The 27842-nt window shown below is 42.6% G+C and overlaps 2 protein-coding genes across 3 annotated transcripts in view; one reads left to right on the top strand and one right to left on the bottom strand.

Moving 5' to 3' along the window:
* Window positions 1-6798, bottom strand: part of pphln1 (periphilin 1) — a 75866-nt gene extending 69068 nt beyond the window's left edge. The window contains exon 1 of the mRNA XM_062982489.1: window positions 6784-6798. The gene's annotated coding sequence lies outside the window, so the exon portion shown is untranslated. The remainder of the gene's footprint in view (window positions 1-6783) is intronic.
* The window catches only part of yaf2 (YY1 associated factor 2), a 45948-nt gene continuing 24214 nt past the window's right edge, over window positions 6109-27842 (top strand). The window contains exons 1-2 of one of the 2 annotated variants that reach the window (XM_008111102.3): window positions 6109-6544; window positions 6920-7045. In XM_008111102.3, the coding sequence (XP_008109309.1) occupies window positions 6519-6544; window positions 6920-7045 (152 nt within the window). In that variant the 5' untranslated portion in view covers window positions 6109-6518. The remainder of the gene's footprint in view (window positions 6545-6919; window positions 7046-27842) is intronic. The other variant, XM_003221195.4, reaches the window with a different exon arrangement.

The following is a 27842-nucleotide window of genomic DNA, read 5'->3' as shown; positions in this document are numbered from 1 at the left end:
GGTGTAGGTGGAGGCAATAGACACGATTGCTCCGGAGCGTCCCCTCTCGAGTAACCGAGCTAAACCAGCTCCTTGGTTTACTGAGGAGCTGGCAGCGATGAAGCGAAAGAAGAGGGAACTAGAGTGCGTGTGGCGATCAGGGTATAACGAGTCAGACCGAACACGGCTAGGCTCCTATCTTAGGGCATATGCCGCGGCAATCAAAGCTGCAAGGAGAGCCCACCTTGCGGCCAACATTGCGTCCGCACAGAACTGTCCGGCGGCGCTGTTCCGTGTCATCAGAGGGTTGTTAACTCCCACCAATCAAGGTGGGAGCCCTGATAACTCAGCAGCCCGCTGTGAAGCATTTGCTCGGTTCTTTGCGGACAAAGTCGCTCTGATCCGTTCCGACTTTGACACCATATTAACGGCAGTCTCTGAGGATGTAACGAGTGCACCTGCTTGTCCAGTTTTGTTGGATTCATTTCAATTGGTTGAGCTCGAGGATGTGGACAAGATCCTGGGAGAGGCGAGACCGACCACATGCATCCTAGACCCCTGCCCATCCTGGCTGGTGAGAGAAGCCAGAGGGGGTTTGGCCGAGTGGGTGAAGGTGGTGGTAAATGCCTCCCTTCGGGAGGGCAAGTTTCCAGCGAGCCTAAAAATGGCTGTGATCAAGCCGCTGTTGAAAAAGCCATCATTGGATCCCACTCAATTCGGAAACTTTCGGCCTATTTCCAATCTCCCCTATTTGGGCAAGGTCTTGGAACATGTGGTTGCTTCGCAGCTCCAGGGTTTCTTGGTTGACACTGATTTTCTGGATCCAGCACAGTCTGGCTTTAGGCCGGGGCATGGTACTGAGACAGCCTTGGTCGCCTTAGTCGATGATCTACGCCGGGAACTGGACAGGGGGAGTGTGTCCCTGCTGGTTCTGCTGGACCTCTCAGCAGCCTTCGATACCGTCGATCACGGTATCCTTCTGGGACGCCTCGCGGGAATGGGACTTGGAGGTACTGTTTTGCAGTGGCTCCACTCATTCCTGGAGGGTCGGTCCCAGATGGTGTCATTGGGGGATGCCTGCTCGGCCCCACAACCGTTGACTTGTGGGGTCCCGCAGGGCTCTGTGTTATCTCCCATGTTGTTTAACATCTACATGAAGCTGCTGGGAGAGATCATCAGGAGTTTCGGGGTCCGGTGTCATCTGTACGCAGATGATGTCCAGCTCTGTCACTCTTTCCCACCTGTCACTAAGGAGGCTGTCCAGGTCCTGAACCGGTGCTTGGCCGCTGTGTCGGACTGGATGAGGGCCAACAAATTGAAATTGAATCCAGACAAGACAGAGGTCCTCCTGGTCAGTCGGAAGGCTGAACAGGGTACTGGGTTACAGCCTGTGCTGGATGGGGTCACACTCCCCCTGAAGGCGCAGGTGCGCAGTCTGGGGGTGATCCTGGACTCATCGTTGAGCCTGGAGCCCCAGGTCTCAGCGGTGGCTAGGGGAGCCTTCGCACAATTAAAACTTGTGCGCCAGCTGCGACCGTACCTTGGGAAGCCGGACTTGGCCACGGTGGTACACGCCCTTGTTACATCTCGTTTAGACTACTGCAACGCACTCTACGTGGGGCTGCCTTTGAAGACTGTTCGGAAGCTTCAATTAGTCCAACGGGAGGCTGCCAGGTTAATAACTGGGGCGGCGTACAGGGAGCGTACTACTCCTCTGTTACACCAGCTCCACTGGCTGCCAATTAGCTACCGAGCACAATTCAAGGTGCTGGCTTTAGCCTATAAAGCTCTAAACGGTTCCGGCCCAGCTTATCTGTCCGAACGTGTCTCCCGCTACGACCCACCTCGAAGCTTAAGATCGTCAGATGAGGCCCTGCTCGCGGTCCCGTCAGCCTCACAGGTGCGGCTGGCGGGGACGAGAGACAGGGCCTTTTCAGTGGTGGCTCCCCGCCTATGGAACGCCCTCCCCATTGAAGTCAGGCAGGCTCCCTCCCTCCTGTCTTTCCGAAAGAGGACAAAAACGTGGTTATGGGACCAGGCATTTGAGCATGAGTAGCAGCAAAAATGAGATAAGAATATATGACCTACTGACAGACCCCACATGAACATGGAAAGCGCCTTAAATGTATATTTAAATGTATAATTATGTATATTTTAATGGCTATTCTTAATTTTATTGTAATTTTTAATCTTGATGGATTTTTAAATTTGATGAAAACTGTTTTTAATGTGTATGGTTATACTGTAAGCCGCCCTGAGTCCCCTGATGGGTGAGAAGGGCGGGGTAGAAGTGATGTAATAAATAAATAAATAAATAAATTTCAGAACACACTGAACTGCATTACACGGAAGTTCTGGCTGTGGGCTCTTGCACACAGCCATATAACCCAGAATATAATTCACAATATCTGCTTTGAACTGAGTTATCTGAGTCCACACTGCCATATAATCCAGTTCAATGTGGATTTTATACAGCTACTAGCTTTGCCTGGCCACGCGTTGCTGTGGCTTATGGGAATCATTTGTTGGCCAGGAGGAATAGCAGTGAATAGCCTTGCAGCCTCAAAGCCTGGCCGTTTTCTGGAGTAGCTGGAGTAGCACCCTCAATCAAAGAGCCGCTTTGAAGCCTGGCTACTTCCTTAGTAGGGGAATCCTTGTTTGGCCAGCTTGAACTGCACTAATAGTCTTTCAGCTTAAAAGCCTGGCCGCTTTCTACATAGGGCATCCTTTCTAGGCCTGGTTGTATGGGATAGAGTAGCCTCGTGGCTTCAGAGTTTGGGGGTTTTCTATCTAGGGGAAATCTTGGTTGGCCAGGTTGAATAGCACTGAATAGCCTTGCTGCTTGCAAGCCTGGCCGCTTTCTACATTGCGGAATCTTGGTTGGCCAGTTTGAATAGCAATTAATAGTCTCAGTGTGGCAGGTATAAATGCTGCAATTAGCCACCTTGATTAGCATTTAATGGCCTTGCAGCTTCAAAGCCTGTTTGCTTCCTGCCTGGGAAAATCCTTTGTTGGGAAGTGTTAGCTGGCCCTGATTGTTTCCTTTCTGGAATTCCCAATTTCCCTGCTTTCAGAGTGTTTCTCTTTATTTACTGTCCTGGTTTTAGAGATTATATTGTTCTGTATTATTATACCACAGTACTTATTTCATATTATAGTAGAGTCTCACTTATCCAACATTCACTTATCCAATGTTCTGGATTATCCAACGCAGTCGGCCTTTTAGTAGTCAATGTTTTTGTAGTCAAAGTTTTCAATACATTGTGATGTTTTGGTGCTAAATTTGTAAATACAGCAATTACTACATAGCATTACAGCGCATTGAACTACTTTTTCTGTCAAATTTGTTGTATAACATGATGTTTTGGTGCTTAATTTGTAAAATCATAACGTAATTTGACATTTAATAGACTTTTCCTTAATCCCTTCTTATTATCCAACATATTCGCTTATCCAACATTCTGCCGGGGTGTTTATGTTGGATAAGTGAGACTCCAGGAGCCCCCGGTGGCCAAGGGGATAAAAGCCTCGTAACTTGAAGGTTGGGTTGCTGACCTGAAAGCTGCCAGGTTCGAATCCCACCCGGGGAGAGTGCGGATGAGCTCCCTCTATCAGCTCCAGCTCCATGCGGGGACATGAGAGAAGCCTCCCACAAGGATGATAAAACATCAAAACATCCGGGCGTCCCCTGGGCAACGTCCTTGCAGACGGCCAATTCTCTCACTCCAGAAGCAACTCCGGTTGCTCCTGACACGAAAAAAAAAAGTGAGACTCTACTGTATATTTATAATCTTATATTATCTGCTTAGAACTGGATTATATGAGGCTCCTTCTACACAGCTGTATAAAATACACACTGAAGTGGATTATATGGCTTGACTAAAGATAATCCAGTTCAAAGCAGATAATATAAGATTATAAATGGGTAATATAGCTGTGTGGAAGGGCCTTGAGTCTACACTGCCATATAATCCAGTTCAAATCAGATAATCTGTATTTTATAGGCAGTGTGGAAGAGGCCTGATTGAAGCGGCCCTGGGCGCCATTAAATGGCTGAGTGGGTTGCTAGGAGACAAAGTGGGCGGAGCTTAGCCTTCTAACTGGCAGCAATGGGGGAAAAAACAATTATTCCTCTCCCTCTAATTAGGATTTTATTTTTCTTGTTTTTTTATGTCCAAACACAGTGGGGATGACCATATCTTTTGTGGCCAAGTTTTGTGGGTTTTGGGTGTTTAGTTTCGCTGTTTACTTTAAGGCAGAAATGGTCAGAACATATATATATATATATATATATATATATATATATATATACACATACATACATACACACACATATATATATATAGATAGAGAGAGAGAGAAGTAGAAGTGACCTGGATCTACACTGCCCTATATCCCAGGAAGGCCCGAAAGAGGAGGTGGAGAGTGGTGCCCTCCTTCCAGGACGATGGTGCCCCCGGGACGATGGCGCCACAGGCAAGTGCCTATTTCGCCTTATGGTTGGACCGCCTCTGAATCCACATTATCTGCTTTGAACTGCCCATAGGGCAATGTGGACTCTGATATTCCAGTTGAAAGCAGATGTTGTGGATTATTCTGCCTTGATATTCTGAGCTATTAGGTTGTGTGGAAGGACCCTGAGTCCACACTGCCATATATTCCAGTTCAAAGCAGTTACTGTGGGATTTTATTCAGATGTGTGGAAGGGGCCTGTGTTCTGAAATTGCGTTCTAAAGCAGTGCAGATCCAGCCTGAGATAGGTGAGGGTTTTAATTCGCACCTGTGACAGATGAGGCCACAATTAAGGCCCCCTTGTACACTGCCCTATATCCCCGGATCTGATCCCAGATGATTTGCTTTCAACTGGATTATATGAGTCTTGAGTGACAGATAATCTGATCTCAGGTCCTAGGATCATAGTGGGGCAGTGTGGAAAGGGGCCTGAGGGCCCTTCCACACAGCCTTATAACCCACAATATCTGGGTAGAATAACCCACAATATCTGATTTGAACTGGCATGTCTGAGGGCCCTTCCACACAATCCTATACCTCAGAATATCATGGCAGAAAATCCCACAATATCTGCTTTGAACTGGGTTATCTGAGTCCACACTCAGATAATGTGGGATTTTTTGCCTCGATATTCTGGGATATATGGCTGGGTGGAAGGGACCTGAGTCCACACTGCCATATATCCCAGTTCAAAGCAGATATGTGGGATTTTCTGCCCTGGTATTCTGGGTTATATGGCTGTGTGGATGGGCTCTTCCACAGCCATATAACCCAGAATACCAAGGCAGAATAACCCACAATATCTGGAACTGGGTTATCTGGGACCCCTTCCCTGATATTCTGGGTTATATGGCTGTGTGGATGGGCTCTTCCACAGCCATATAACCCAGAATACCAAGGCAGAATAACCCACAATATCTGGAACTGGGTTATCTGAGGCCCCTTCCCTGATATTCTGAATTATATGGCTGTGTGGATGGGCTCTTCCACAGCCATATAACCCAGAATACCAAGGCAGAATAACCCACAATATCTGAAACTGGGTTATCTGAGGCCCCTTCCACATAGCTGAATAAAATCCTACATTATCTGTTTTGAACTGTAATATGTGGCAGTGTGGACTCAGATAATCCAGTTTAAAGCAGATATTGTGGGATTTTCTGCCTCGATATTCTGGGTTATATGGCTGTGTGGAAGGGCCCTGGGTCCTGCCACATATCCCAGTTCAAAGCAGATAATGTGAGATTTTATTCAGCAGTGTGGAAGGGGGACGAAGGGCCCTGAGGTCCCTTCCACACGTTCGTATAACCCAGAATATCAAGGCAAGATAACCCACAATATCTGCTTTCAACTGAGTTATCTGAGTCCACACTGGGTTGTTGTATGTCTTTCGGGCTGTGTCCACACTGCCGTGTATCCCAGTTCAAAACAGTGTGGGATTTTATTCAGCTGTGTGGAATGGGAGCCAGCGGCCTTCCCTGTCTAAAATGAAAGGCGAATGGGCGGGGGAATGGCGTTGGTGTCACGGCGAGGCCTGTGTGAGTGCGTGTGTAGAGAACGAGAGAGTGTGTCAACTCAATAGTCGCCCTTAGAAGCCATTCCCCTCCGTGTATATATGTGTGTGTGAGAGAGAGGCCCTTCTGGCTGCCTTTCCCTCCTCCGTGCGCCTGTCTCGTGAGGGGAGCTCGCTCCGTCTGCCCCCGCCGTCGCCTGGGCCTCGGCCTGGTTGGCGACCGGGGGACACGTGAGGGAGGCGGCAGGCGGGGAGGGCGCGGGGGCAGCCGGGCTGCGGGAAGGAGGAGAAGGCGGCGAAGGCGGAGGAGAGGCGGCGGCCGGAGTTCCCCCAACAGCTGGAGGTGGCCGCTCCAAGTTGTTGTGTCGGCCGCGGCTCCTCCTCTTTCTGCTCCCCTTGTTCGCTTCCCCTCAGCCTCAGCCGCCTCAGCCTCCTCCTCCTCCTCTCGCTCCTCCTTATTGACAAATACACAAAGGGCCGCAGCCGCCGGGCTGGAGACGCGTCTGGAGCCGGCATGGGAGACAAGAAGAGCCCCACAAGGTGAGCCAGCAAGGCGGGAGGGACAGAGGAAGCAGGGAAGGGAAGCGGGAGAAAGAGGGCGGCGAGGGTGTTGTTATCGTGAGGGCTTCTTCCTCCTCCTCCTCCTGCTCTCTCTGTCCCTCCTTTGGCGCCCTCAATGCCAGCCGCGATGGCGGTGAGGCGAAAAGGGAAGAAGGCGAAGGCCAAGCATGAGGAGGAGGAAGGGGCACTGGCGGAATAGGTCTCCTCGGGTCGCTTACCAGAGCCTCCCGGTGCCTTTTTCTCTCTTCCCCGCTCGCTTTCCCCTCCTTATCCTTCCTTCCTCCCCCTTTTTCCCCCTCCTCCTTATCCTCCCCCCTTTCTCTCGCTCTCTCTCTCTTTTTTTTTTAATTTTAGGCCAAAGCGGCAGCCGAAACCCTCCTCCGACGAGGGCTACTGGGACTGCAGCGTCTGCACCTTCCGCAACAGCGCCGAGGCCTTCAAGTGCATGATGTGCGATGTGAGGAAGGGCACCTCCACCCGGTGAGTGAGAGAGACAGGGAGAGAGAGACACACACGCAGAGGGAGAGGCCTGAGTGAGTGGCACCGCAGCCCTCCTCCATTGGAACGGGAGATGGCGGCGAAGGGAGGGAAAGGCCTAAAGAGGCTGCAGGGAAAGGAGAGGAAGGAAGAATAGCGGGGAAGGGCGAGCAGAGCCGGACACCATCCCAGTCTTGCTCCTGATCGCCCTCTTTTTTCTCTGGGAAGGGTGACAGGAGGGAGTGGAGGTGCTGCCTCTCTCAGAGGGCCCTTCCACACAGCCCTATATCCCAGACTATCAAGGCAGAAAATCCCACAATATCTGCTTTGAACTGGGATATATGGCAGTGTGGATTTAGGGCCCTTCCACACAGCCCTATATCCCAGACTATCAAGGCAGAAAATCCTACAATATCTGCTTTGAACTGGGATATATGGCAGTGTGGATTTAGGGCCCTTCTACACAGCCATATATCCCAGAATATCAAGGCAGAAAATCCCACAATATCTGCTTTGAACTGGGTTAACTCAGTCCACACTGCCTTATATCCCATTTCAAAGCAGATATTGTGGGACTTTCTATCTTGATATTCTGGGATATAGGGCTGCGTGGAAGAGTCCTGGGCCCTTACTCCGAGATGAATAAAATCCCACATTTTCTGCTTTGAACTGGAATGTTTGGCAGTGTGGATTCAGGGCCCTTCCACACAGCCCTATATCCCATAATATCAAGGCAGAAAATCCCACATTATCTGGGTGTGGACTCAAATAACCCAGTTCAAAGCAGATATTACTGGATTTTCTGCCTTGATATTCTGGGATATAGGGCTGTGTGAAAGGGCTCCCAGATATCGTGAGCATATATTGTGGGAATGTATTGTCGATGGCTGTCATGGCCAGAAACTGTGAGTTCTAGAACATGGCCATACAGCCCGAAAAACTCACAGCAACCCAGATATTGCCGGGGGGAGGGGGGGTTGGCCTTGATATTCTGGCTGTGTGGAAGGGCGTACAGTCCAGCTCTTCTTCGTCAAAAGTGTGGACTCCAATATTATCAGCAGATATTGTGGGAATGTATTGTCGAAGTCTTTCATGGCCAGAGTCACTGGGTTGCTGTGAGTCTTTTGGGCAGTAAGGCCATGGTCTAGAACATGGCCATATAGCCCAAAAAACACAGCAACCCAGGGCTCTTCCACACAGCCCTATATCCCAGAATATCAAGGTAGGAAATCCCACAATATCTGCCTTGAACTGAGTTATCTGAATCCACACTGCCATATATTCCAGTTCAAAGCAGATATTGTGGGATTTCCTGGGATATAGGGCTGTGTGGAAGGGCCCCCAGATATGGTGGGTTTTTTTTTTGTCTTAATATTTTGGGTTATACGGCTGTGTGGAAGAGCGCACAGTCCAGCTCTTCTTCATCAAAAGCCCAGGCCATTCCCTCCAGTGAAACAAATGAACCGACTGTCCTCTTGAAATATAGGCATGCACTCCTGGAATTCCAGTTTCCAGACATTGGGGCCCCCTCCACACAGCTGAATAAAATCCCACATGATCTGCTTTGAACTGGAATATATAGCAGCATGGACTCAGATATTGTGGCATATTTTTGCCTTGATAAACAATCTTAACATATTAGAGCAGGCATGGGCAAACTTGGGCTCTCCGGGTGTTTTGGACTTCCAACTCCCACCGTTCCTAACAGCCTCAGGCCCCTTCCTTTCCCCCCTCATGCCTAGATTAGAGAGATGATTGACCAAAACTGACAAAATGAACTTCATCAGTGACAAATGCAAGATACTCCACTTAGGCAGAAAAAATGAAATTCAAAGGTACAGAATGCGGGGGGGGGGGGGGGGGACCTAGCTCAACAGCAGTATATGTGAAAAAGGTCTTGGAGTCCTCGTGGACAGGAAGATGAACATGCCAACAATGCCATGCGGCAGCTAAAAAAGCCAATGGGATTTTTGCCTGTATAAATAGGACACATTTTGTCTAGTGTCTATATATCCAGGGAAGCCCCTCTATTCTGCCTTGGTCAGACCACAACTGGAATACTGTGTCCAAATCTGTGACTGCAATTGAAAAATAATAACTTTAGTTTTATATCCCGTTCCCATCTCCCCAAGGGGACTTGGTGCGGCTCACATGGGGACAAGCCCAAGATCATTATACATTAAAACACAGTCATAATTTATAATTTAAAACAATACAAAACAATAAAAACAACATAAAACAGCATAAACATATCTGGTCCTTGAAACCTAGAAGGAAGATAAGCTGGAAAGTGTTCAGAGGAGGGTGACTAAAATCAAAGCTCTGGAGAACAAGCCCGATGAGGAGTAGCTTAAGGAGCTGGGCATGTTTAGCCTGCAAAAGAGAAGGCTGAGAGGAGACATGATGAGGGCTATGTATAAATATGTGAGGGGAAGTCATAGAGAGGAGGAAGCAGGCGTGTTTTCTGTTGCCCTGGAGACTAGGACGTGGAACAAGGGCTTCAAAGGAAAGGAGATTCCACCTGAACATGAGGAAGAACTTTCTCACGGAGAGCTCTTCAGCAGTGGAACTCTCTGCCCCGGAGTGTGGTGTAGGCTCCTTCTTTGTAGGCTTTTAAACAGAGGCTGGATAGCCATCTGTGAGGGTGCTTTGAATATGATTTTCCTGCTTCTTGGCAGGGAGTTGGACTGGATAACCCACAAGGTCTCTTCCAACTCTGAATCTATGATATTCTGGGTTATATGGCTGTGTGGAAGGGCCCTGGGATACATGTTAAGCATCTATTATCCAGGATTATGAAACACAGTAGACTCTAAGGCTTGGTAGGCATCGAATATGTGTCCTTTCTGGTTGTTTCAGGATTACTGCTAAAATAGACTTAACTGCTAAACTGTTTCAGGATTACTGCTAAAATAGTCAGCCCCTTACTTTGCTGTGTCATATGCTCTTTATAGGCAGTCCCCAAGTTACGAACATGATTGGTTCTGTAAGTTTGTTCTTAAGATGGTTTTGTATGTAAGTCAGAACAGGTACATTTTTAAAGCGTAACTCCAGCCACACGCACACACACGCACACACACACATGCTTTTGGATAGCACAGGGAAGAGCCAAATAATAATAATAATAATAATAATAATAATAATAATAATAATAATAATAATAATAATATACCATGTACCAATTTCTTTCTAAATTAATAACTTTCAAGAATTATTTGCAACATTGCTGCATAAAACATGGTTTCTAAATTATTTTAATTCAGTCTGATGAGGAAACAAGAACTAAAATGATGAAGAACGCCTATACAAGCAGTCCCCAAGTTACGAACAAGATAGGTTCTGTAGGTTTGTTCTTTTGTTTGTAAGTCAAAACAGGTACATTTCTAAGGGAAACTCCAGCCGTATGTGTGTGTGTCTGTGTCTGTGTGTATACACACACACACACACACTTTTGACAGTATAGGGAAGGGTTAACATCCCTGTGGTGTTTGTTTTGGTGTCTGTGCCCCTGTTTGAAAAAATAGCTTGTTGTGGGAACAAGGATTAGAGATACATTTTCCCCATGCTAACCCTTTCAGAAGTGAAGTTCCTTTCCTAAGGGTAGATTCCTTTCACTTCCTCTTGTCTCACCCTCGTTCTTAATTATGGGTTGTTTGTAAGTTGGATGTTTGTAATTCGGGGACTGCCAGCATTGGCTTGGTATTAATATTGAAATAATTAAAATCAAATAATAAAGACAAATTTAATGTAACATAGTTTTACTGTATCGTAAAAAAGCTTTGCGAATGCAAATGTTATTTTAGTTCAATGGCAGTCAATAAACTTTTTTCTGTTTGCTTGAAAAGCCCAGTTGCTTGAGTTCTGGTTAACAGAGGGTCTACTGTATGCCAAAATTGTCCTGCGCCAAACTCTGATTTTGATCAAAAGTCAAACCTTGATGTCCTCATGACATTCAGGGACTTCGAGTCTGTCATGTTTGGTTAAATGGGTTAACCTGATTTTGCTCCATTTTACACAAAGTGAGGGGATGGCTTTGAGGTGAGTGTGGACAGATGGACAGGCTCTAATCTGAACTGTGCAGATAGTCCAGTGCCACTGTAGGAAAAAAGGGGAACATATAAGGCCAATATTGCTCCCTGTTGCTGTTGTAGATACCTTAATTTTCTGATGTACACAATTTTGGTGTACATCAGTGTATACAATGTTGGCTTCATTGTACTAAAATTATTAAGAATTTTGCATATAAATCACCTTCAGGCTATGTGTATAAGCTTTATCCCTCAAGATAATGTCTTGTGATTTCTATGGAAGTATTCCAAAATCCAAAAAGAAATCCTAAATGCTTGAGGTCTCAAGCATTTTGGATAAGGGAAACACAGCCTGTATAATGCAAGCTCTTCTTCTTTAGATTTCTACTTTTCCTTTTGGCTCAGTTTTGCTGTGATCACACTGTCAGCTTTCTGAAGTATTTGCAGTTTGTTTTGCTTTTTAACTTGCTGGTAAGAGGATGTAGTATTGCTTGTGTTGTGAAAACATACACTGATAATTCAACTCTGTTGCAGAAATGGGCCAATTTTAAAAATGTTATCTGCAAGGCAATTGAGCTGTAATTTGCTTAAAAGGTAATTTTTGAAATGTTTTATGATTGGTGAAATCATGCAATGAGATGCTGGCAAAAAACTTCTTGAATATGTTTGAAATTTTTGCCGTTACCTTTGCTAATGTCTTGTTAAATCAGGAGTATTTTGATCTTTTGCTTTCCCATACCAGGGAAGTGCCTGTCTTTGCAAGAGGTGGTTCATGTGGGCAAATGATCAATTCTTACAGGGTGTTTGTCAGTGAGGACTGTTAATCAATTGGTGAAAATCCCAAGTGCTGCTTTGAAAACATGCATAAAGAAAAGAGCAAGCTTGGTTACTAATAACTTTTGGGAAGCAAAGGACAAGCCAGAAAGTGTTTGTCAGTATCCTGCAAGCACAGTTTGCTGACTGGATAGCAGCCCCTGTGGACACTAAAGGATTCTAACTAGCCAGCACCTAACACTTGTGCAGTACTAAGTGATTTTTGCTTCCGTTGTTGTCTTCTAATGGTTACAGCTTTTTCTACTAATTTACAGGTAATACAAGACATTTATTATATTTGTTACAGATGCGATGCCTTTCAGTTCATGAAAAAATCTGTAGGATCAAGAAACAGGAGATAGTTGGGCAGTAGCATCACAGAAAAAAAAAAGACTAAGTATCAAAGAGTCCGGTCACGCTATCAGTCACAGGTTCATTAAGTATGAGTTCACAAGCTCATTTTTAAGAATGGTTTAACGTATATTTACTGATGGTATATATACACTGCTTTTCCTTTGCACAAAGTACTTAATAGATTGAATAATATTTAAAAGCAGTAACAGTATAGGATAGTATTGTAAAATGTAAAACTGCTAACTAAAGCATCTATCTTATAAACCTTATTGAAGACAGAGACAGAGGAACACATCCTAATATCAATCAAGACTATCCATAGCTTCAGGACAACTCTGGGCCCTTCCACACAGCCATATAACTCAGAATATCAAGGCAGAAAATCCCACAATATCTGCTTTGAACTGGGTCATCTGAGTCCACATTGCCATATATTCCAGTTCAAAGCAGATAATGTGGGATTTTATTCAGCTGTGTGGAAGGGGCCTATATTAAAGGTCTGATTGCTGTCTCTGTTTCTCTGAGGCCTTGTCTACACTGTTCCCAAAATCCAATTTAGACCAGAAGTCTAACCTTGATGTCCAAATGACATCCAGGGACCTCTGGTAGATAATGTAAGATAAAATGGATTAACTTAGTTTTACCCCATGTTACACTAAGTCAACGTCCTTGCAGATGGCCAATTCTCTCACACCAGAAGCGACTTGCAGTTTCTCAAGTTGCTGCTGACATGGAAAAAATGAGGAGAATGCTCCAGAGTTTCAGTGAAACTCCGGAGCAGCTCCACTTTTTTGGGATGAGTATGAACAGATGGACCAGCTCTAATCAGAACAAGTCTTGTTTTCCCCATGGTCCAGCGCCACCATCTTCTTTTCCTTTCACTCAGCAGCACAAGGGAAAGGGGATGGATCGGCCTCATATTGCCCCCCCCCCCCCCCCGGGAAAAAAATCACAGAGCTCCAGAAAGCAAAAATCAGCAAAGATGTCTATGTATACTTTTAGGTATTCATACATAGGAGGAATATATGTGTATGTCTGGATTGTAGATTTATATCTTGATCTCATGAAAACCCCATGGACTTAATTGGGATGTATGCTCCAGTAAGTAGGCATGTGGCTAAATTCTAAAATCCTTTTTTCCTATGGGATTTTAGCATATAAATAGTGTTCACACTGTAATTTTTCCAGGTTACATTTTTATACAGATACCCCCTTCTTTTATATAATGCTGTGAAAAAAATTGTTCACTGAAATTGGTTTGTTAAACCAATGAAAATGAATTATACAGATGCGTCCATAATCTTTTAATGTTTCTTATAATATATATCCTATTTATTTGCTTCATTAATTTTCTTGTTGCTTATTTGCCTAAGCAGCTTGTGTTTTCAGTAAAACTTTATTTATCCTGATATTTCTAGTATCTGTTCTTTCTTGGTTTGCTAAGGCAAACCTACACAGCCATATAATCCAGATTATCAAAGCAGATAATTATGTGGATTTTATATGGCAATGTAGAATGGGCCTAATATGATAGTTGGCAGTTCATCTTGCTAAATGAATGAATTAATACAGATTTTGCACCAAGAGCTATTTTTTTCTGATCTGGTGCATATGTATTGTTTTTAGAAGTATATGTATTATTTTAGTAGTATATTTCAGTAAGTGACAGTTTTATAAGAACTATCTTGCTAAATTAGATCAAGATCCATCTGCTTCAGCCTGCCTCTGAATTCTTTCGATATGAAATTATGATTGTATCTGTAGTTGTGACCTAAGAACATTATCCCATGTAATGCAGATGAATGTGAGAACTGCATTTAGTTATCTTGGTGGATAGTTAGTAAGTAATATGCTTATTCTATCCTTTTAAAAGGCAATATATTAACATATACATGGCATAAAGAACATAATCTTTTAGAGATTGAGCATTCCGTATTCAGAATTCCAAAACGAAAATTCTCTAAAATTGTCCACGTGGGTGGCTAAGATAGTGACACCTTTGCTTTCTGATGTTCAGCGTACACAAACTTTTATTTTAGGCACAACAAAAAGATTGTATAGAAAATTACTTTTAGGCTAAGTATTTAAGGTGCATATGAAACAGAATGAATGTTGTATTTAGATTTGGGTCCCTCCTCCAAGATTGCTCATTATGTACATATGTACAAATATAGGTACTACAAAATTAAAACAAACAAACCCAGAATCCAAAACATGTCTTGGCCCAAGCCTTTCAGATAAAGGACACATAACCTGTATAATATTTTCAAACTTCCAATAAAGTCTTAGGACATATATCTACATGCTGGTCCCAATGAGAGAAAAAAACATGTTGGTTCTGTCACAGCCATATAACCCAGAATATCATGGCAGAAAATCCCACAATATCTGCTTTGAACTGGATTATCTGAGTCCACACTGCCATATAATCCAGTTCAATGTTGATTTTATACAACTGTGTGGAAGGGGCTTAAGTGAGTGAAAAATGTATGCAGAGTCAGAAGTTTTGGTCCACTTTTCGTTTTGCCTGTCTGGCTTTTCCTTATACTCAGATGTCTCATATGTTTATCATGCACCAAAACTAATTAATGAAAAGCTGTTGGTACCGATCTGGTGTGTTTGATTACATGCATTGTCTTGATATGAAGGTCATGAAATTCTGTCTCTTTTAGTTTGGAGATGACTGGATTATAGTCTATTTTGTGGCTCATGTAGGTTTAGAACAATTCACATGATACATTGTTTTTGTATCTAAATATGGAGATAAAATGATTTTGTATACTGTATAGAGCAGTGTTTATTAAACCTTTTCAACTTGCGGCCTCTTTTTGCCTGCTAAATTTTATGTGACCCCAGGTATATAAGAATATAAAATATGTATACAAATCAAACTTTTAAAAAATTTCAGATGGTACAATCCATGGACATGGAGAACCAACTCTGTGTGTGTGTGTGTGTGCGTGCGCGCGCGTGCGTGTATATATATATATATACACACACACACAATATATTCATTCAAGCTAAGGATGGTTGAATCTATGAACACAAAAGGACCACCCCATTCCAAGCAAAGCTCTGCAGGAAGATTATGGTGCAATCCTTAAAATAACAGCAACACAGTGCTTTGATATAGACAATTGCTCAGAAGTTAATGAAAATGAGAGTTTATATTAATAACACAAGCACTTTATAGTTTGAATCAATTTACAGATAAATTTAGACACATGCATTCTTTGAAGTATTATAGATACTTAATTTGATACATATGTACATTTTTAACATTTTAATATGTAGAATTTGAAAGTTAAATTTGATACAAAGAATTTCAATTTCAATTAGTTAATACTGGGATGGTCAAATATATTCTCAATGGTTTCATAGAATTTAAAAGAGTAATTTCAAAACCAAGCAACACTTTTTATTGTTATTGTGTATATTCTGATTTCTTCTTCATATATCTTGACATCTGACTGTTTTGTTCTTGTAAATATAAAGTACTAAGACAATTATCTGGTAGTCATGCACAGCTCTAGAGTGCATTTGTACAGAATTGTAATATGTCTTTAGCACATATGTTGACAGCCTATTCTGTATTTCATTTGAAGGACATTACATTCTATCCATCCATTTCAGACTAAGTATAAATAGATTTTGCAGGCATGGAACCAAATTTGGAGCTTGAACGTAAGAACATCAGTATTCTGTAAAATATATGATGTCCTAACCGTCAGGCAATACAATGAATGAATTCCCTTGCTATTTATGCTTTTGAGGATAAATGCTTTCTGTGTAAAAGCGATAGCTTGAGATGGTTCCCAAAGGGAATTACTTTGCATTGTAAAACCTTTGCTAAATATTGCACTATGCTACACAGCAATCTGTTAAACCTTTACTGTAGAAAAATGTTTGTGTCCTCAAAAATGTACGGTTTCAAGTTATTATGCATTTGTTAATGTATTTGTTAGTTTATCTGTTTATTCTGCTTTGTAGGACACGTACGGGTATGGGTGAAATCTCCAGAATTAAATTGTAAGATAAAATAAAATGAATTTTCTAAATGTCAACATGAGAAAATAAGAATATTTGTAAGAACATTGGAGCTCCCATTGTTCCAAATGTTAAGAATGACTAGTTTTACATTCTTAAATCAAGTAATGAAGCAAGCAAATTCATATTTTTACAGAATATACATAGAGTACAGTTGACCTTCCATATCCAAGGATTCTGTATCCACAGATCCAACCATCCACAGCTTGAAAATAGTTTTTAAAAAGATGTTGCAAAAATCAAACGTTCTTTTTGCCATTTTATATAAGGGACACAATTTTAGGCTCCGTCCACATTGCCCTGTATCCCAGGATCTGATCCCAGATTATCTATATTAAACTAGATTATATTAGTCTCTTGCCAGATCTGGGATAAGCAGATAATCTGGGATCAGATCCTGGGATATAGGGCTGTGTGTAAGGAGCCTTGGTGTGGTATTGTATATCGTAAGACTTGAGCATCCACAGAGTTTTATATTCATAGAGGGTGTGTGATACCAAAGGGGATACCAAAGATTTGCTTAATAGTTAGGAAATCACCTCTGAGTATTTGCCTAAGAAAATCTCATACAATTCATAAACAGGTGACTTGAATATTATCTATAGGCAGCCTTGATTTCTGGGCATTGAAGTCCAAAACCCCTGGAGGGTCCCCAAGTTTGCCCATGCACACTTTGAGAACCTCTGGTTTAGAGAAAAGGACTAACGGAGGTAAGGTCTTATTAAAGCAGTTCTAGCTGTTCTTTCTTGCAGGTTCATTGATATGTAGTATCCATTGGGATACTATATGTCAACTATAGTCTACTGGGCTCAGTAGCCTATAGTTCTTATATCTTAAGACAGGGGTCACCAAACGTTTTAAACAGGGGGCCAGTTCACGGTCCCTCAGACCATTGGAAGGCCGGATTATTGTTTTTTTTTTAAAAAAAAAACTGCACAAATTCCCATGCACACTGCACATAAGCAAAATGGGAACAAATACAGCCTCAATGTTAATAATAACCATAATCATAATAAAAATAAAGAGGGTTGGAAGAGACCCCTTGGGCCATCTAGTCCAACCCCCTTCTGCCTTTGTGCACCAAAAGCATTAGCAAAACACCCCTTAATAATTAATAATGAATTAAATAATAATTAAAATACCATTCTAAACAAGCAAAGCTTTGGAAGGCACACACCAGGCGAGGGAGGAGGTGGGAAAGGTGTGCATCTTTCCCTCCCTTGTGCTACACATGCCTTCGTTGGTGTAGGAGGATGGAACCGCCGCTGCAGGGGCTGGATAAATGGCTTTGATGGGCTGCATGTGGCCCCTGGGCCTTAGTTTGGGGACCCCTGTCTTAAGACTTAACAGGCACTGAGAAGATGTTTCAGTATGCCACAATTTGGCACCCTCCAGAAGTTTTGGATAACTCTCACTGTGCTAAGAAATCATGGGAGTTGTTATTTTACACGACTTTTAGCCTTATCTGCCAAAGGTTTGGTCTTCACCAAACTACAAATCCAAGGATTTGATAGAATCGAGGCAGGGGAGTTAAAGTAATGTCAAACTGCATTAATTCTACAGAGGAGATGCATCTTCCAGTCATCATGGCCATTAGCCAAAGGTCCTGTTGACTATAAATTTGTATTCTGTCATTTCTGAAAGGCACTTAAGTGGAAAGACTTCCTGTGGTTCAGTATTGACAACTGTGCATACTTTGGAATGGGTTGTTATTTCATTGAATTCAGTTCACATATGATGGATATATTACTCATTAAGCTGATTTGTGAAGATGAATAGATGAAAGCACTTGTATTCCCACTGTAGATTGATGGTATCTCTACAATACTCTTTTATTTGTATTGTGTGATGGGATACATCTGCAACAAACTTAGGTATTGCAGATAATTTCATTGGCTATTTTTTTTGTTATTGATATAGAAGTAATACTTATGGTGGACCGACATGGCAAAATCTGATGGGGCAGATAAATTATGCCCTATCGGATACTATCAAACTGTCTTGCCTATCCGTTGCAGTCTATGTCACCCAAAAGTACAGCCAGGGTAATGTCTAGTGGGAACTGCAATACAATAATCTTTGGAAAGGTCATGTTTTTCATCCCTCTACTTAAAAACCAGTATTATGTTGTATAGAAGCAGTCCCCAAGTTACAAACATCCAATTTACAAATGACTCATAGTTAGAAACGGGGGGGGGGGGGGGTAAGACAACAGGAAGTGAAAGAAATCTACTTCCAGGAATGGAAATTCACTCCTGGAAGAGGTATAATGGGGAAGAGGTGCCTCAGCTTTCCCATCAACCCTTGTTTCAAAATGCAATTATCACAAGGACAGAAAGTGAGGTGAATTCTTCTGAACAGGGGTACAGACATCAAACAAACACCACAGGGGTATTAACCCTTTCCTATGATATCAAAAGCGTGTGTGTGTGTGTGTGTGTGTATATACACATACATATGGCAGTATAAAAGGGGCCAGAGTTTTTATCAGGCCCCTTCTACACTGCCATATAAAATCCAGATTATCTGCTTTGAACTGGATTATATGACAGTATAGACTCATATAATCCAGTTCAAAGCAGATAATGTGGATTATCTGCTTTGATAATCTGGATTATATGACAGTGTAGATGTGTTTTCTCTCAATATGACGCAAGGACAGGGAAAGGAATAGAAATTGGAGTATTACTGTCGCCTCTTCCAGTTGTGTTAAGACAGTGCATCAAACGGTAACACACTTCAAATAACATTTCTACCCAAGATGGATTCTGGAAAGTTGTCTATGAGTATAACCAGAATTGTTGCAATTCCATTCAAGGCTGTGCATGACTAATATAAAGGCAGGCCCTGAGTTAAGAAACATTCAACTTATGAACGACTCAATAGTTAGTTAAGAATGGGGGTGAGACAACAGGAAGTGAGAGAAATCTTTCCCTTGGAAGGGAAATTCACTTCTGAAAGAGTTATCATGGGGAAAAGGTGTCTTCACTGAAGCTTTGTCCCCAATCCTTGTTTCCACAACAAGCCAAAATTTTCAAAATCCAATCGTCACAGAGACAGAAAGTGAGGTGAAATCTTCTGAACAAGGGCAGAGACAGCAAAACAAACATCACAGGAGTGTTAACCCTTCTCTGTACTATCCAAAGCTATATGGAGTTACCTGTTCCAATTTACAAACAAATTTGAGTTAAAAACAAATCTACAAAACCTATTTTGTTCGTAACTTGGTGACTAATTGTATATGTATATATGTGTATGAATTTGTGATCTTGTGTGCTTATGTGCGTGAATGGAATTAGACACACCATATATGAAAGACACATGGTCCTTTCACAGAGAAAGTTATTTGTGCTATTATATTTGTCTTTGACTAGGCAGGGCCTTTTGATGTTTTCCTCAATTGGAGGAGATTGAACAATGTGGGAAACCTACCTGAGTTCTTTGTTTTTCAGGTCTGGGGCAGTCATTAGATCCATATCACTGCATGGCAATGGACCCTTCCACACAGCCATATAACCCAGAATATAAAGGCAGATAATCCTCAATATTGGCTTTGAACTGGGTTGTCTGAGTCCACACTGCCACATAATCCAGTTCAAAGCAGATAATGATGATGATGATAACTTTATTTATATCCTGCCATCATCTCCCAGAGAGACTCAGAGTGGCTCACAGAAAACAAAATGTGACATACAAAATACAACAAGTGCAAAACAAAACATAGACTATAAGCAGTCAACACATCATCATAAAATAATAGTGCCCCCTGGTAAAGTCAATAAAATACAGCAATTGTAGATAAAACAGCAGTATTCAATCTCAGAATTATAAAGTGCTGATCTAAGAATCTAAAGGTCCTCATACATATTAGAGAGTCTAAACATGATCGGGGGCTTGTTGGAAAAGCCATATCTTTAGTTGTGTGTGTAAGGTTTGGAGGGTAGCAGCTGCCTGATCTCCCTCAAGAGGTCATTCCAAAGCCGGGGGGCCACCACCGAGAAGGCCTTCTCTCTCATCCCCACTAGCCATGCTTGAGACGGAGGTGGGACCAAAAGGAGGGCCTCCCCGGTAGATCTTAAAGCCCATGTCGATTCATAGAAAGAGATGCGGTTTCAAAGATAGGTTGGACCCAAAGCGTATAAGGCTTTATAGGTAATAATCTGCACTTTGAATTGGGTCCGGAAACTCATCGGCAGCCAGTGGAGCTGCTTTAATAGGGGCATGGTGTGCTCCCTATAACCAGCTCCAGTTAGTAATCTGGCTGCTGACCTTTGCACTTTATTGCAATTTCCGAACCGTCTTCAGAGGCAGCCCCACGGGGGTTGGTGCTCATTACCATTTCTAAGCCGAAAAGCCAGTGTTGTCCATAGACAACTCCAAGGTCATGTGGCCGGCATGACTGTATGGAGCGCCGTTACCTTCTTGCCAGAGCGGTACTTATTGATCTACCCACATTTGCATGTTTGGCAGAAGGTGGGGCTAACAGCGGAAGCTCACCCCACTTTCTGGATTTGAACTGCCGACCTTTCAGTCAGCAAGTTCAGCAGCTCAGCGGTTTAATCTGTGGCACCATATAATCTACTTCATATCAGATAATCTAGAAGGGGCCTTAGGAATAGGATTTAGCACCTGGATGATTCTTACAACCTGAAGCAGCTCTGAGAAGAGTGGCTGCAACATTCTGGGTCAGAATTTGGACTATCCCCCGATTTTGGTTAATGCAGGCAAGGGCATATTAAGGTTAAGGTTTGAAGTTGATCCAGCCCAACATTGAATAAATGGTCAATGTAGATGAGCTATTCCAATACTTTCTCATATAAGGTTACAGTACTACATTGTTCCATAACTGTTATCTTTAGAGAGAATAGAGAGATTTTTTTCATGTCAGGAGTGCCTTGAGAAACTGCAAGAGAATAGAGAGATTAATTATAATTGTTCCTTCTTTATGTCTGCTCTGATGTCCTACCATCTGTGTCCTACCTAAAACACAGAATGCATTCTATAGTTGAAAGGTGTACAGTTATTTTATTTGCAAACCCAACATTTTATGTAAATGTGTGAATATGAGTTGTGAAGTTGTTTTATATAGGTACTTTCTTACTTCATATGTTTATACAATATATGTTAACTGTGTGAGAACTATGCTTTTAGCCATTTTTATGATTGAAAATGGGCCAGATAGTTCAGCAGAGATGCAGTTTTTGTGGTATGATTTGAAATTTTTGACCTAAACATGTTATGGCAGATGATGTTGGAAGTGATATCTCCCCCTTTCTCTGTGTTCCAACTGAATGAAAGGACAGCCTTTTTCTTTTCTCTCTACTTTTGTATTCGTAATAATAGGAGAAATTAACAACCAGATACATTAATTTGTCTTTTAATTTTTGATATTTTTGGTAATCCCTGCCCATTGCCTCATGCACAGTATAGGATTACTCTGAAGTGAGCATAAGGATTTTCTGGAAGGGACTGCTTGTGGAAAAATAGGTTAAACTGATTTTCCAATATGTAAAGAAATACCAATATACAAAGAAAAGAATTAAAGTAATTTGAAAAATCTGTTTTTTGTATTTAACAGAGTTGTTTGTACTCCTCTTCTTTTGTATTTTTTAAAAATCTAGATCTTCATTCATGGTTCTTTTCACATAGATTTCAAAATACCATGAATCTGAAAAGATTAGAAAAATGAGAAAAGAGGAAACAGTATCTCTGTCATTCTCACTGTTTTCAAATGTGCATCCAGTTCCATAATAAATCATTTGAGCTTTCAATATGCAATTCTTTGCATGTTCTTTTGTTTAGTGTTTTACACTAAAAAAAAATAAGGATTTGATACACCTGCCATTGTTACTTGCATTGTATATAAATCTTATACACACCTGAAATTGTAGTATATTCCAGACTTGTTTTCAATCTATTATACAGTTGAGGTTGCATATAGAAAGGACTCTGCATATCTAGTCAAAATAATTTTCCACGATGTGGCTCTTTAATTGATATGATTTGAGTACGTGACTGGCTTTCACATATTGGTTTTTATATTATTTAATCATGCAACACCTTGCTCCAAACACATGTTCAGATGTGAGCCCTTTGGAACAGGGGTTGCAGGAAGAAGGCAAAAGTAAGGGAAATCTGGAGATAACAGATTTCTATCTCTCCCTGTGGAGATTAAAATGCTCGTTAGCTGGAATGATGAATTATACTGAATAGAGGATTTAGACCAGGAGTGGGAGTGTGTGATCATCTAGATCAAGCATGGGCAAACTTTAACTTGGGGGCTGCTTGGCAGGCTGGAGTGGGCCGGGTGGGAGGGAATTCTCTCCAAGTCCCTTCCCTGCCAGGAGAACTAGCTGCCCAGAGAGGAGGAGAGCTTTCCCCTCCTGCCACACCCACCTCTCGCTTTCACTTTCTTTCTATACACAACATACCAATACACACACACCCCTCCTTGGAGGCTCAGCCTTTACACAAAAAGAGGTGTATGAGAAGGGAAGGGGGTCCATTTGAGATGGGGGTGGGGAGAAAGCTGAGAGGCAGCTGAAGAGAGGAGATCCCCTTTCCTCCCTTTTTCCCTTTCGGAGGCAGAAAGTGAAGGAAAGACAGGAAACGTTTGGATCCCAAAAGGGTTGGCCTTTTTCAGAATGAGATGGTGGAAGGGAGTGAAAAAGTGTACCCATTAGACCCCGTATTGCCTATTCCTGATATATAATCCTAGAATCCTAGAGCTAGAAGAGACCTATTGCCTATTCCTGATATATAATCCTAGAATCCTAGAGCTAGAAGAGACCCTCAAGGGCCATCCAGTCCAACCCCCTGCCATGCAGGAAGGCACAATCGAAGCACTCCCAATAGACAGCCTCAGTGGAAAACCTCCAGAGAAGGAAACTCCACCACACTCTGAGACAGTCCATGCCACTCTCCAGAAAGTTCTTCCTAATCTTTTCAGTCGAATCTTTCTCTGCCATTTGAACCCATTGCTGTCTTGTGCCCTGGTCTTTAGAGCAACAGAAAGTCAGTTTTCCCCCTCTTCCTCAATGGGACACTCTTTTCAATCTTGAAACATGGTTCTCATGTTCCCTGTCAACCAACTCTTCTCCCAGCTAAACATCCCCCAGGAGGAAAGGAGGAAGGAAAAAGAGAAGGAAGGGTGGAAGGAAGGAAGGAGATAGAGGGAAAGAGGGAGGAAAGAGAGAAGGATGGTAGGATGAAAGGGTGGAAGGGAAGGATGGAAGGAAAGAGTGAATGAAGGAAGGATAGGATAGTGAGAGAGAGGAGGGCCTGAGAAAAGAGCCCAAGGGGCCTCATCCAGCTCCCGGGCCTGAGTTTGCCCATACCTGGTATAGGGACCTTCCACACAACTCTATCTCCCAGAATATCAAGGCAGAAAATCCTACATTATCTGCTTTGACCTGGAATATATGGCAGTGTGGACTCAGATAACCCAGTTCAGAGAAGATGTGGGATTTTCTGTCTTGATATTCTGGGATATAGGCTGTGTCGAACAGCCCCAAGATGCCGATTATTTGCAACTCCCATAATCCTTTACGATGGGACATGCTGGTTAGAACTGACAATTAGCATCCAACAATATCTGGTGTGTTACACATTCTTAGTCCTTGCATTAGACAAGCCCTTTTACTTCTGTCCACATTTGGGAACTTTTAAAAAATGACTGTAAATGTAAGGGTCTTATGCAGTCTTTTCTCATACATAATCATGGGGAAATCATAGTCTAAATAAGGCTTTGTCGACGAAATACATGACCTATTTCAATTTACATCATTTTATTTCAGTTATTATGAAAGACAGAACGTTCTTGTCTGTGATGGCTCCTTCACATACTGTTTAATGTCAGTGTGCACTAAATATGAGTGCTAAATGTCATCAATGACTGATAAACTGATCCTTCAGAGATTTTTTGGAGGGGACATATTCTAAGCCTTTTTGACAATTCAGCTCCCTTGAAACTAGGGGTAAGACAAATTATTAATGGTTAATTGTCTACTGATTAATTAAACAAAAGGTCCTTGGATTAATTACATGTCTTATTGTCCTTGGTAAAATGAGTCTCATGATTAGAATTAGTAATGGAGGGGTAAACTTGTGCTAAAGGAACAGAGCAAACAGGAAAGGGAAGTGAGCTGGCATTATAATAATAATATAATAATAACTTTATTTTTATACCCCGCCCCATCTCCCCGAAGGGACTCGGGGCGGCTTACATGGGGTCTTGCCTGATAAAAGAATCAAATATCAATAACACAGCATTAAAACAATTATCCCAATAAAAACATCAATATCAGTAAAAACAATCGTTAAAATCGACATGAAGCATACAATATTAAAAACAGGAGACTAATTCATAGAACCCAGGCAAAGTGCAGAATGTGCAGAAATGGGGAAGGTAATTTCACAGTTGAAATGGACAATAAAATGCAATATAACATTGGCAACACCTCAAGAATGGGGCTATTATAAAATGGGCAGATAGATCAGTCCAACAACAAATTAAGTGTCAAAGGCCTTTTGGAAGAGCCAGGTTTTTAAGCTCCTTCGGAAGGAGAGGAGGGTAGGGGCCTGCCTGATCTCTCTAGGGAGCGAGTTCCAAAACCGGGGGGCCACGACGGAGAAGGCTCGCTCTCTCGTCCCCACCAACCACGACTGCAAGGGTGGTGGGAGCGAGAGAAGGGCCTCCCCCGACGAGCGAAGAGAACGTGCGGGTTCATAGGGGGAGATGTGGTCTCTAAGGTAGGTGGGTCCCAAAACATTTAGGGCTTTGTAGGTGATAACCTGCACCTTGAATTGGGCCCGGAAAGTAAATGGCAGCCAGTGAAGCTCCTTAAACAGAGGCGTTGAACGCGCCCTGTAATTCGCTCCAGTTAGAAGCCTGGCTGCCGAACGCTGTACTAGTTGTAATTTCTGGGCCATCTTCAAAGGCAGCCCCACGTAGAGCGCATTGCAATAGTCCAGTCTAGAGGTAACTAAGGCATGGACCACCATGATCAGATCAGACTTCTCGAGGTATGGTCGCAGCTGGCGCACAAGTTTTAATTGTGCAAAGGCCCTCCCGGCCACGGCCGACACCTGGGCCTCAAGCGTCAGCCCCGAATCCAGGAGGACCCCCAAGCTGCAGACCTGCGCCTTCAGGGGGAGTGCGACCCCGTCAAGCACAGGTTGCCAGCCAATACCCCGATCAGACGTACGACTGACCTGGAGGACCTCTGTCTTGTCGGGATTAAGTCTCAGTTTGTTCACTCTCATCCAGGCCAACACAGCGGCCAGGAACTGGTCCAGAATCCGAGGGGCTTCCTTGGATTTAGGTGGAAAAGAGTAGTAGAGTTGGTTGTCATCCACGTAGAGATGGCACCGTACTCCAAACCTCCGGATGACCTCTCCCAGCGGTTTCATGTAGATGTTAAAAAGCATCTATAAGGGATGTGTACCCCTGAGAAGAAATCACAACTAAACAGAGGTTCCCAGCTTTTGGTTCTCCGAGTGTTTGTGACTCCAGCTTCCAGAAGCTCCAGCCAGCTTGGCCAGCTGAGGAATCCTGCAAGCTGAAGTCCAAAACACCTGGAGGCCTAAACATTGGGGACCCTTGATTTAGGCCCCTTCTACACATCCATATAATATAGATTATCAAAGAAGATAATCCAGATTATCTGCTTTGAACTGGATTATATGAGTCTACACTGCCATATAATCTAGTTTAAAGCAGATAATCTGGATTTTATATGGCAGTGTAGAAGGGGCCTTAGTAATAATGGGAGACTTCAACTGCTCTGATCAGGCCCGTAGCCAGGATTTTGTTTCAGGAGGGGCTGGGATTTTGGTTCGGGGGCGGGGGGCTGAGTCTGAGCAGGAAAGGGTCTACCCTAGCAAACCTTTTGTATTGTTATCCCAATACCTCCATGCATATGGGATATATTGAACATAGTGATCAGATCATGATATGAATAAACATAACAGTTTAAATCATAAATGTAAGGCCTTCTCGCGGACCACCCTGAGAATTTTGTGGGAGGGGGGGCTGAAGCCCTTCAAGCCACCCCCCCCCCCCCGCCAAACCGGCTACATGCCTGGCTCTGATAATTGTTGGAAGTCAAATTCTATGAAAAATATGAGGTTCAACAAACCTTCAAAAAAATCTTCATTTCTCTTGCAGATAGGTTTGTTTTCCAGAAAGTGGAGGAGTTGACCAACTATGTTGTCTTCTTTGTACAGTAGAGTCTCACTTATCCAACAATCACTTATCCAACGTTCTGGATTATCCAACGCATTTTTGTAGTCAATGTTTTCAATACATCATGATATTTTGGTGCTAAATTCATAAATACAGTAATTACTACATAGCATTACTGCGTATTGAACTACTTTTGCTGTCAAATTTGTTGTATAACATGATGTTTTGGCGCTTAATTTGTAAAATCATAACCTAATTTGATGTTTAATAGGCTTTTCCTTAATCCCTCCTTATTATCCAACATATTCACTTATCCAACGTTCTGCCGGCCCGTTTATGTTGGATAAGTGAGACTCTACTGTATTTGATGTAGAGGAAAGGCCAAGTCTAAAATAATAGATTATAAACTCTCAGTCGCAAGGAAACTGACTTCAACAATATTCAGAGGGAAGGAAGTTCATGCTGGATAGGCGTTTGTTAAATATGAGATATTTGAGATAAAGTTGCAAACAATTCCAATGGGAAAGAAAAGTGGGAGAAACCAAGGTGATGTACAAAGAATCTGATGAGCTGTGATTTAAAAGAGCAATGTGTAAAATTTAGGCCCCTTCTACAATGCCATATAATCCAGATTATCAAAGATGGTAATCCACATTATTTGCTTTGAGCTGGATTTTATACAGCTGTGTAGAAGGGGGCTGGATTCAAACTTGCTAAAAAGATTAAAAAGAATTTTTAAAAGATTTTTTTGGCTATGTTAAGAACAAGGCAGCAGTAAGAATATTGTGGATAGACAGTCCATTTTGGACAGAGAGGTCAACTTTTTCACACATTCTTTGCCTCATTCTGTCAAAAGGAAAAAAGTACCGGTATTCTAAATAGTACAAACAAATAAAGTAGTAAGAATAAATGTCAAAGACAGAACGCCACAAGATCAAAGATAACAGAGTTTATTGGATAACAGAACTCAAAATGCCCGTAAAATACAAGGGCCAGGCAGTATTAGCCTTTAAAAGCAAAAAGGGGCAAGGAAAAACGTTCAAAAGATAAACCGGATTAAACCGGAGTTTAATCCGGGTAAAAACAAAACAGCTTGCTTCAGCCTGGGGATAAACAAAACAGAAGCCGGGGAACAAAGTGTTCAAAAGAATGCAATTAATTGGCAGCAGATTCCTCTCTGCTGCCAGCACTGTGCTTTGAGTAACTTGAGTCACTCCTCCACACAGCAGGCAAGATTTCCAATACACACAGATCAGCCGAGGATTGAAGCAGTAGAGTAGACCCAGTTCCTTTCCGTAGTTCAAGCCAGAAGCAGACGTTTGTAGTTTCACCAAGTCCGAGTAGGGGGAAGTCAAGCCGTGGTCAGTTCAGT

Source organism: Anolis carolinensis, chromosome 5, assembly GCF_035594765.1.
Source record: "Anolis carolinensis isolate JA03-04 chromosome 5, rAnoCar3.1.pri, whole genome shotgun sequence".
Lineage (NCBI taxonomy): Eukaryota > Metazoa > Chordata > Lepidosauria > Squamata > Dactyloidae > Anolis > Anolis carolinensis.
Note: the sequence above shows the minus strand (reverse complement) of the source record. Positions and strands in the feature narration are given on the sequence as shown.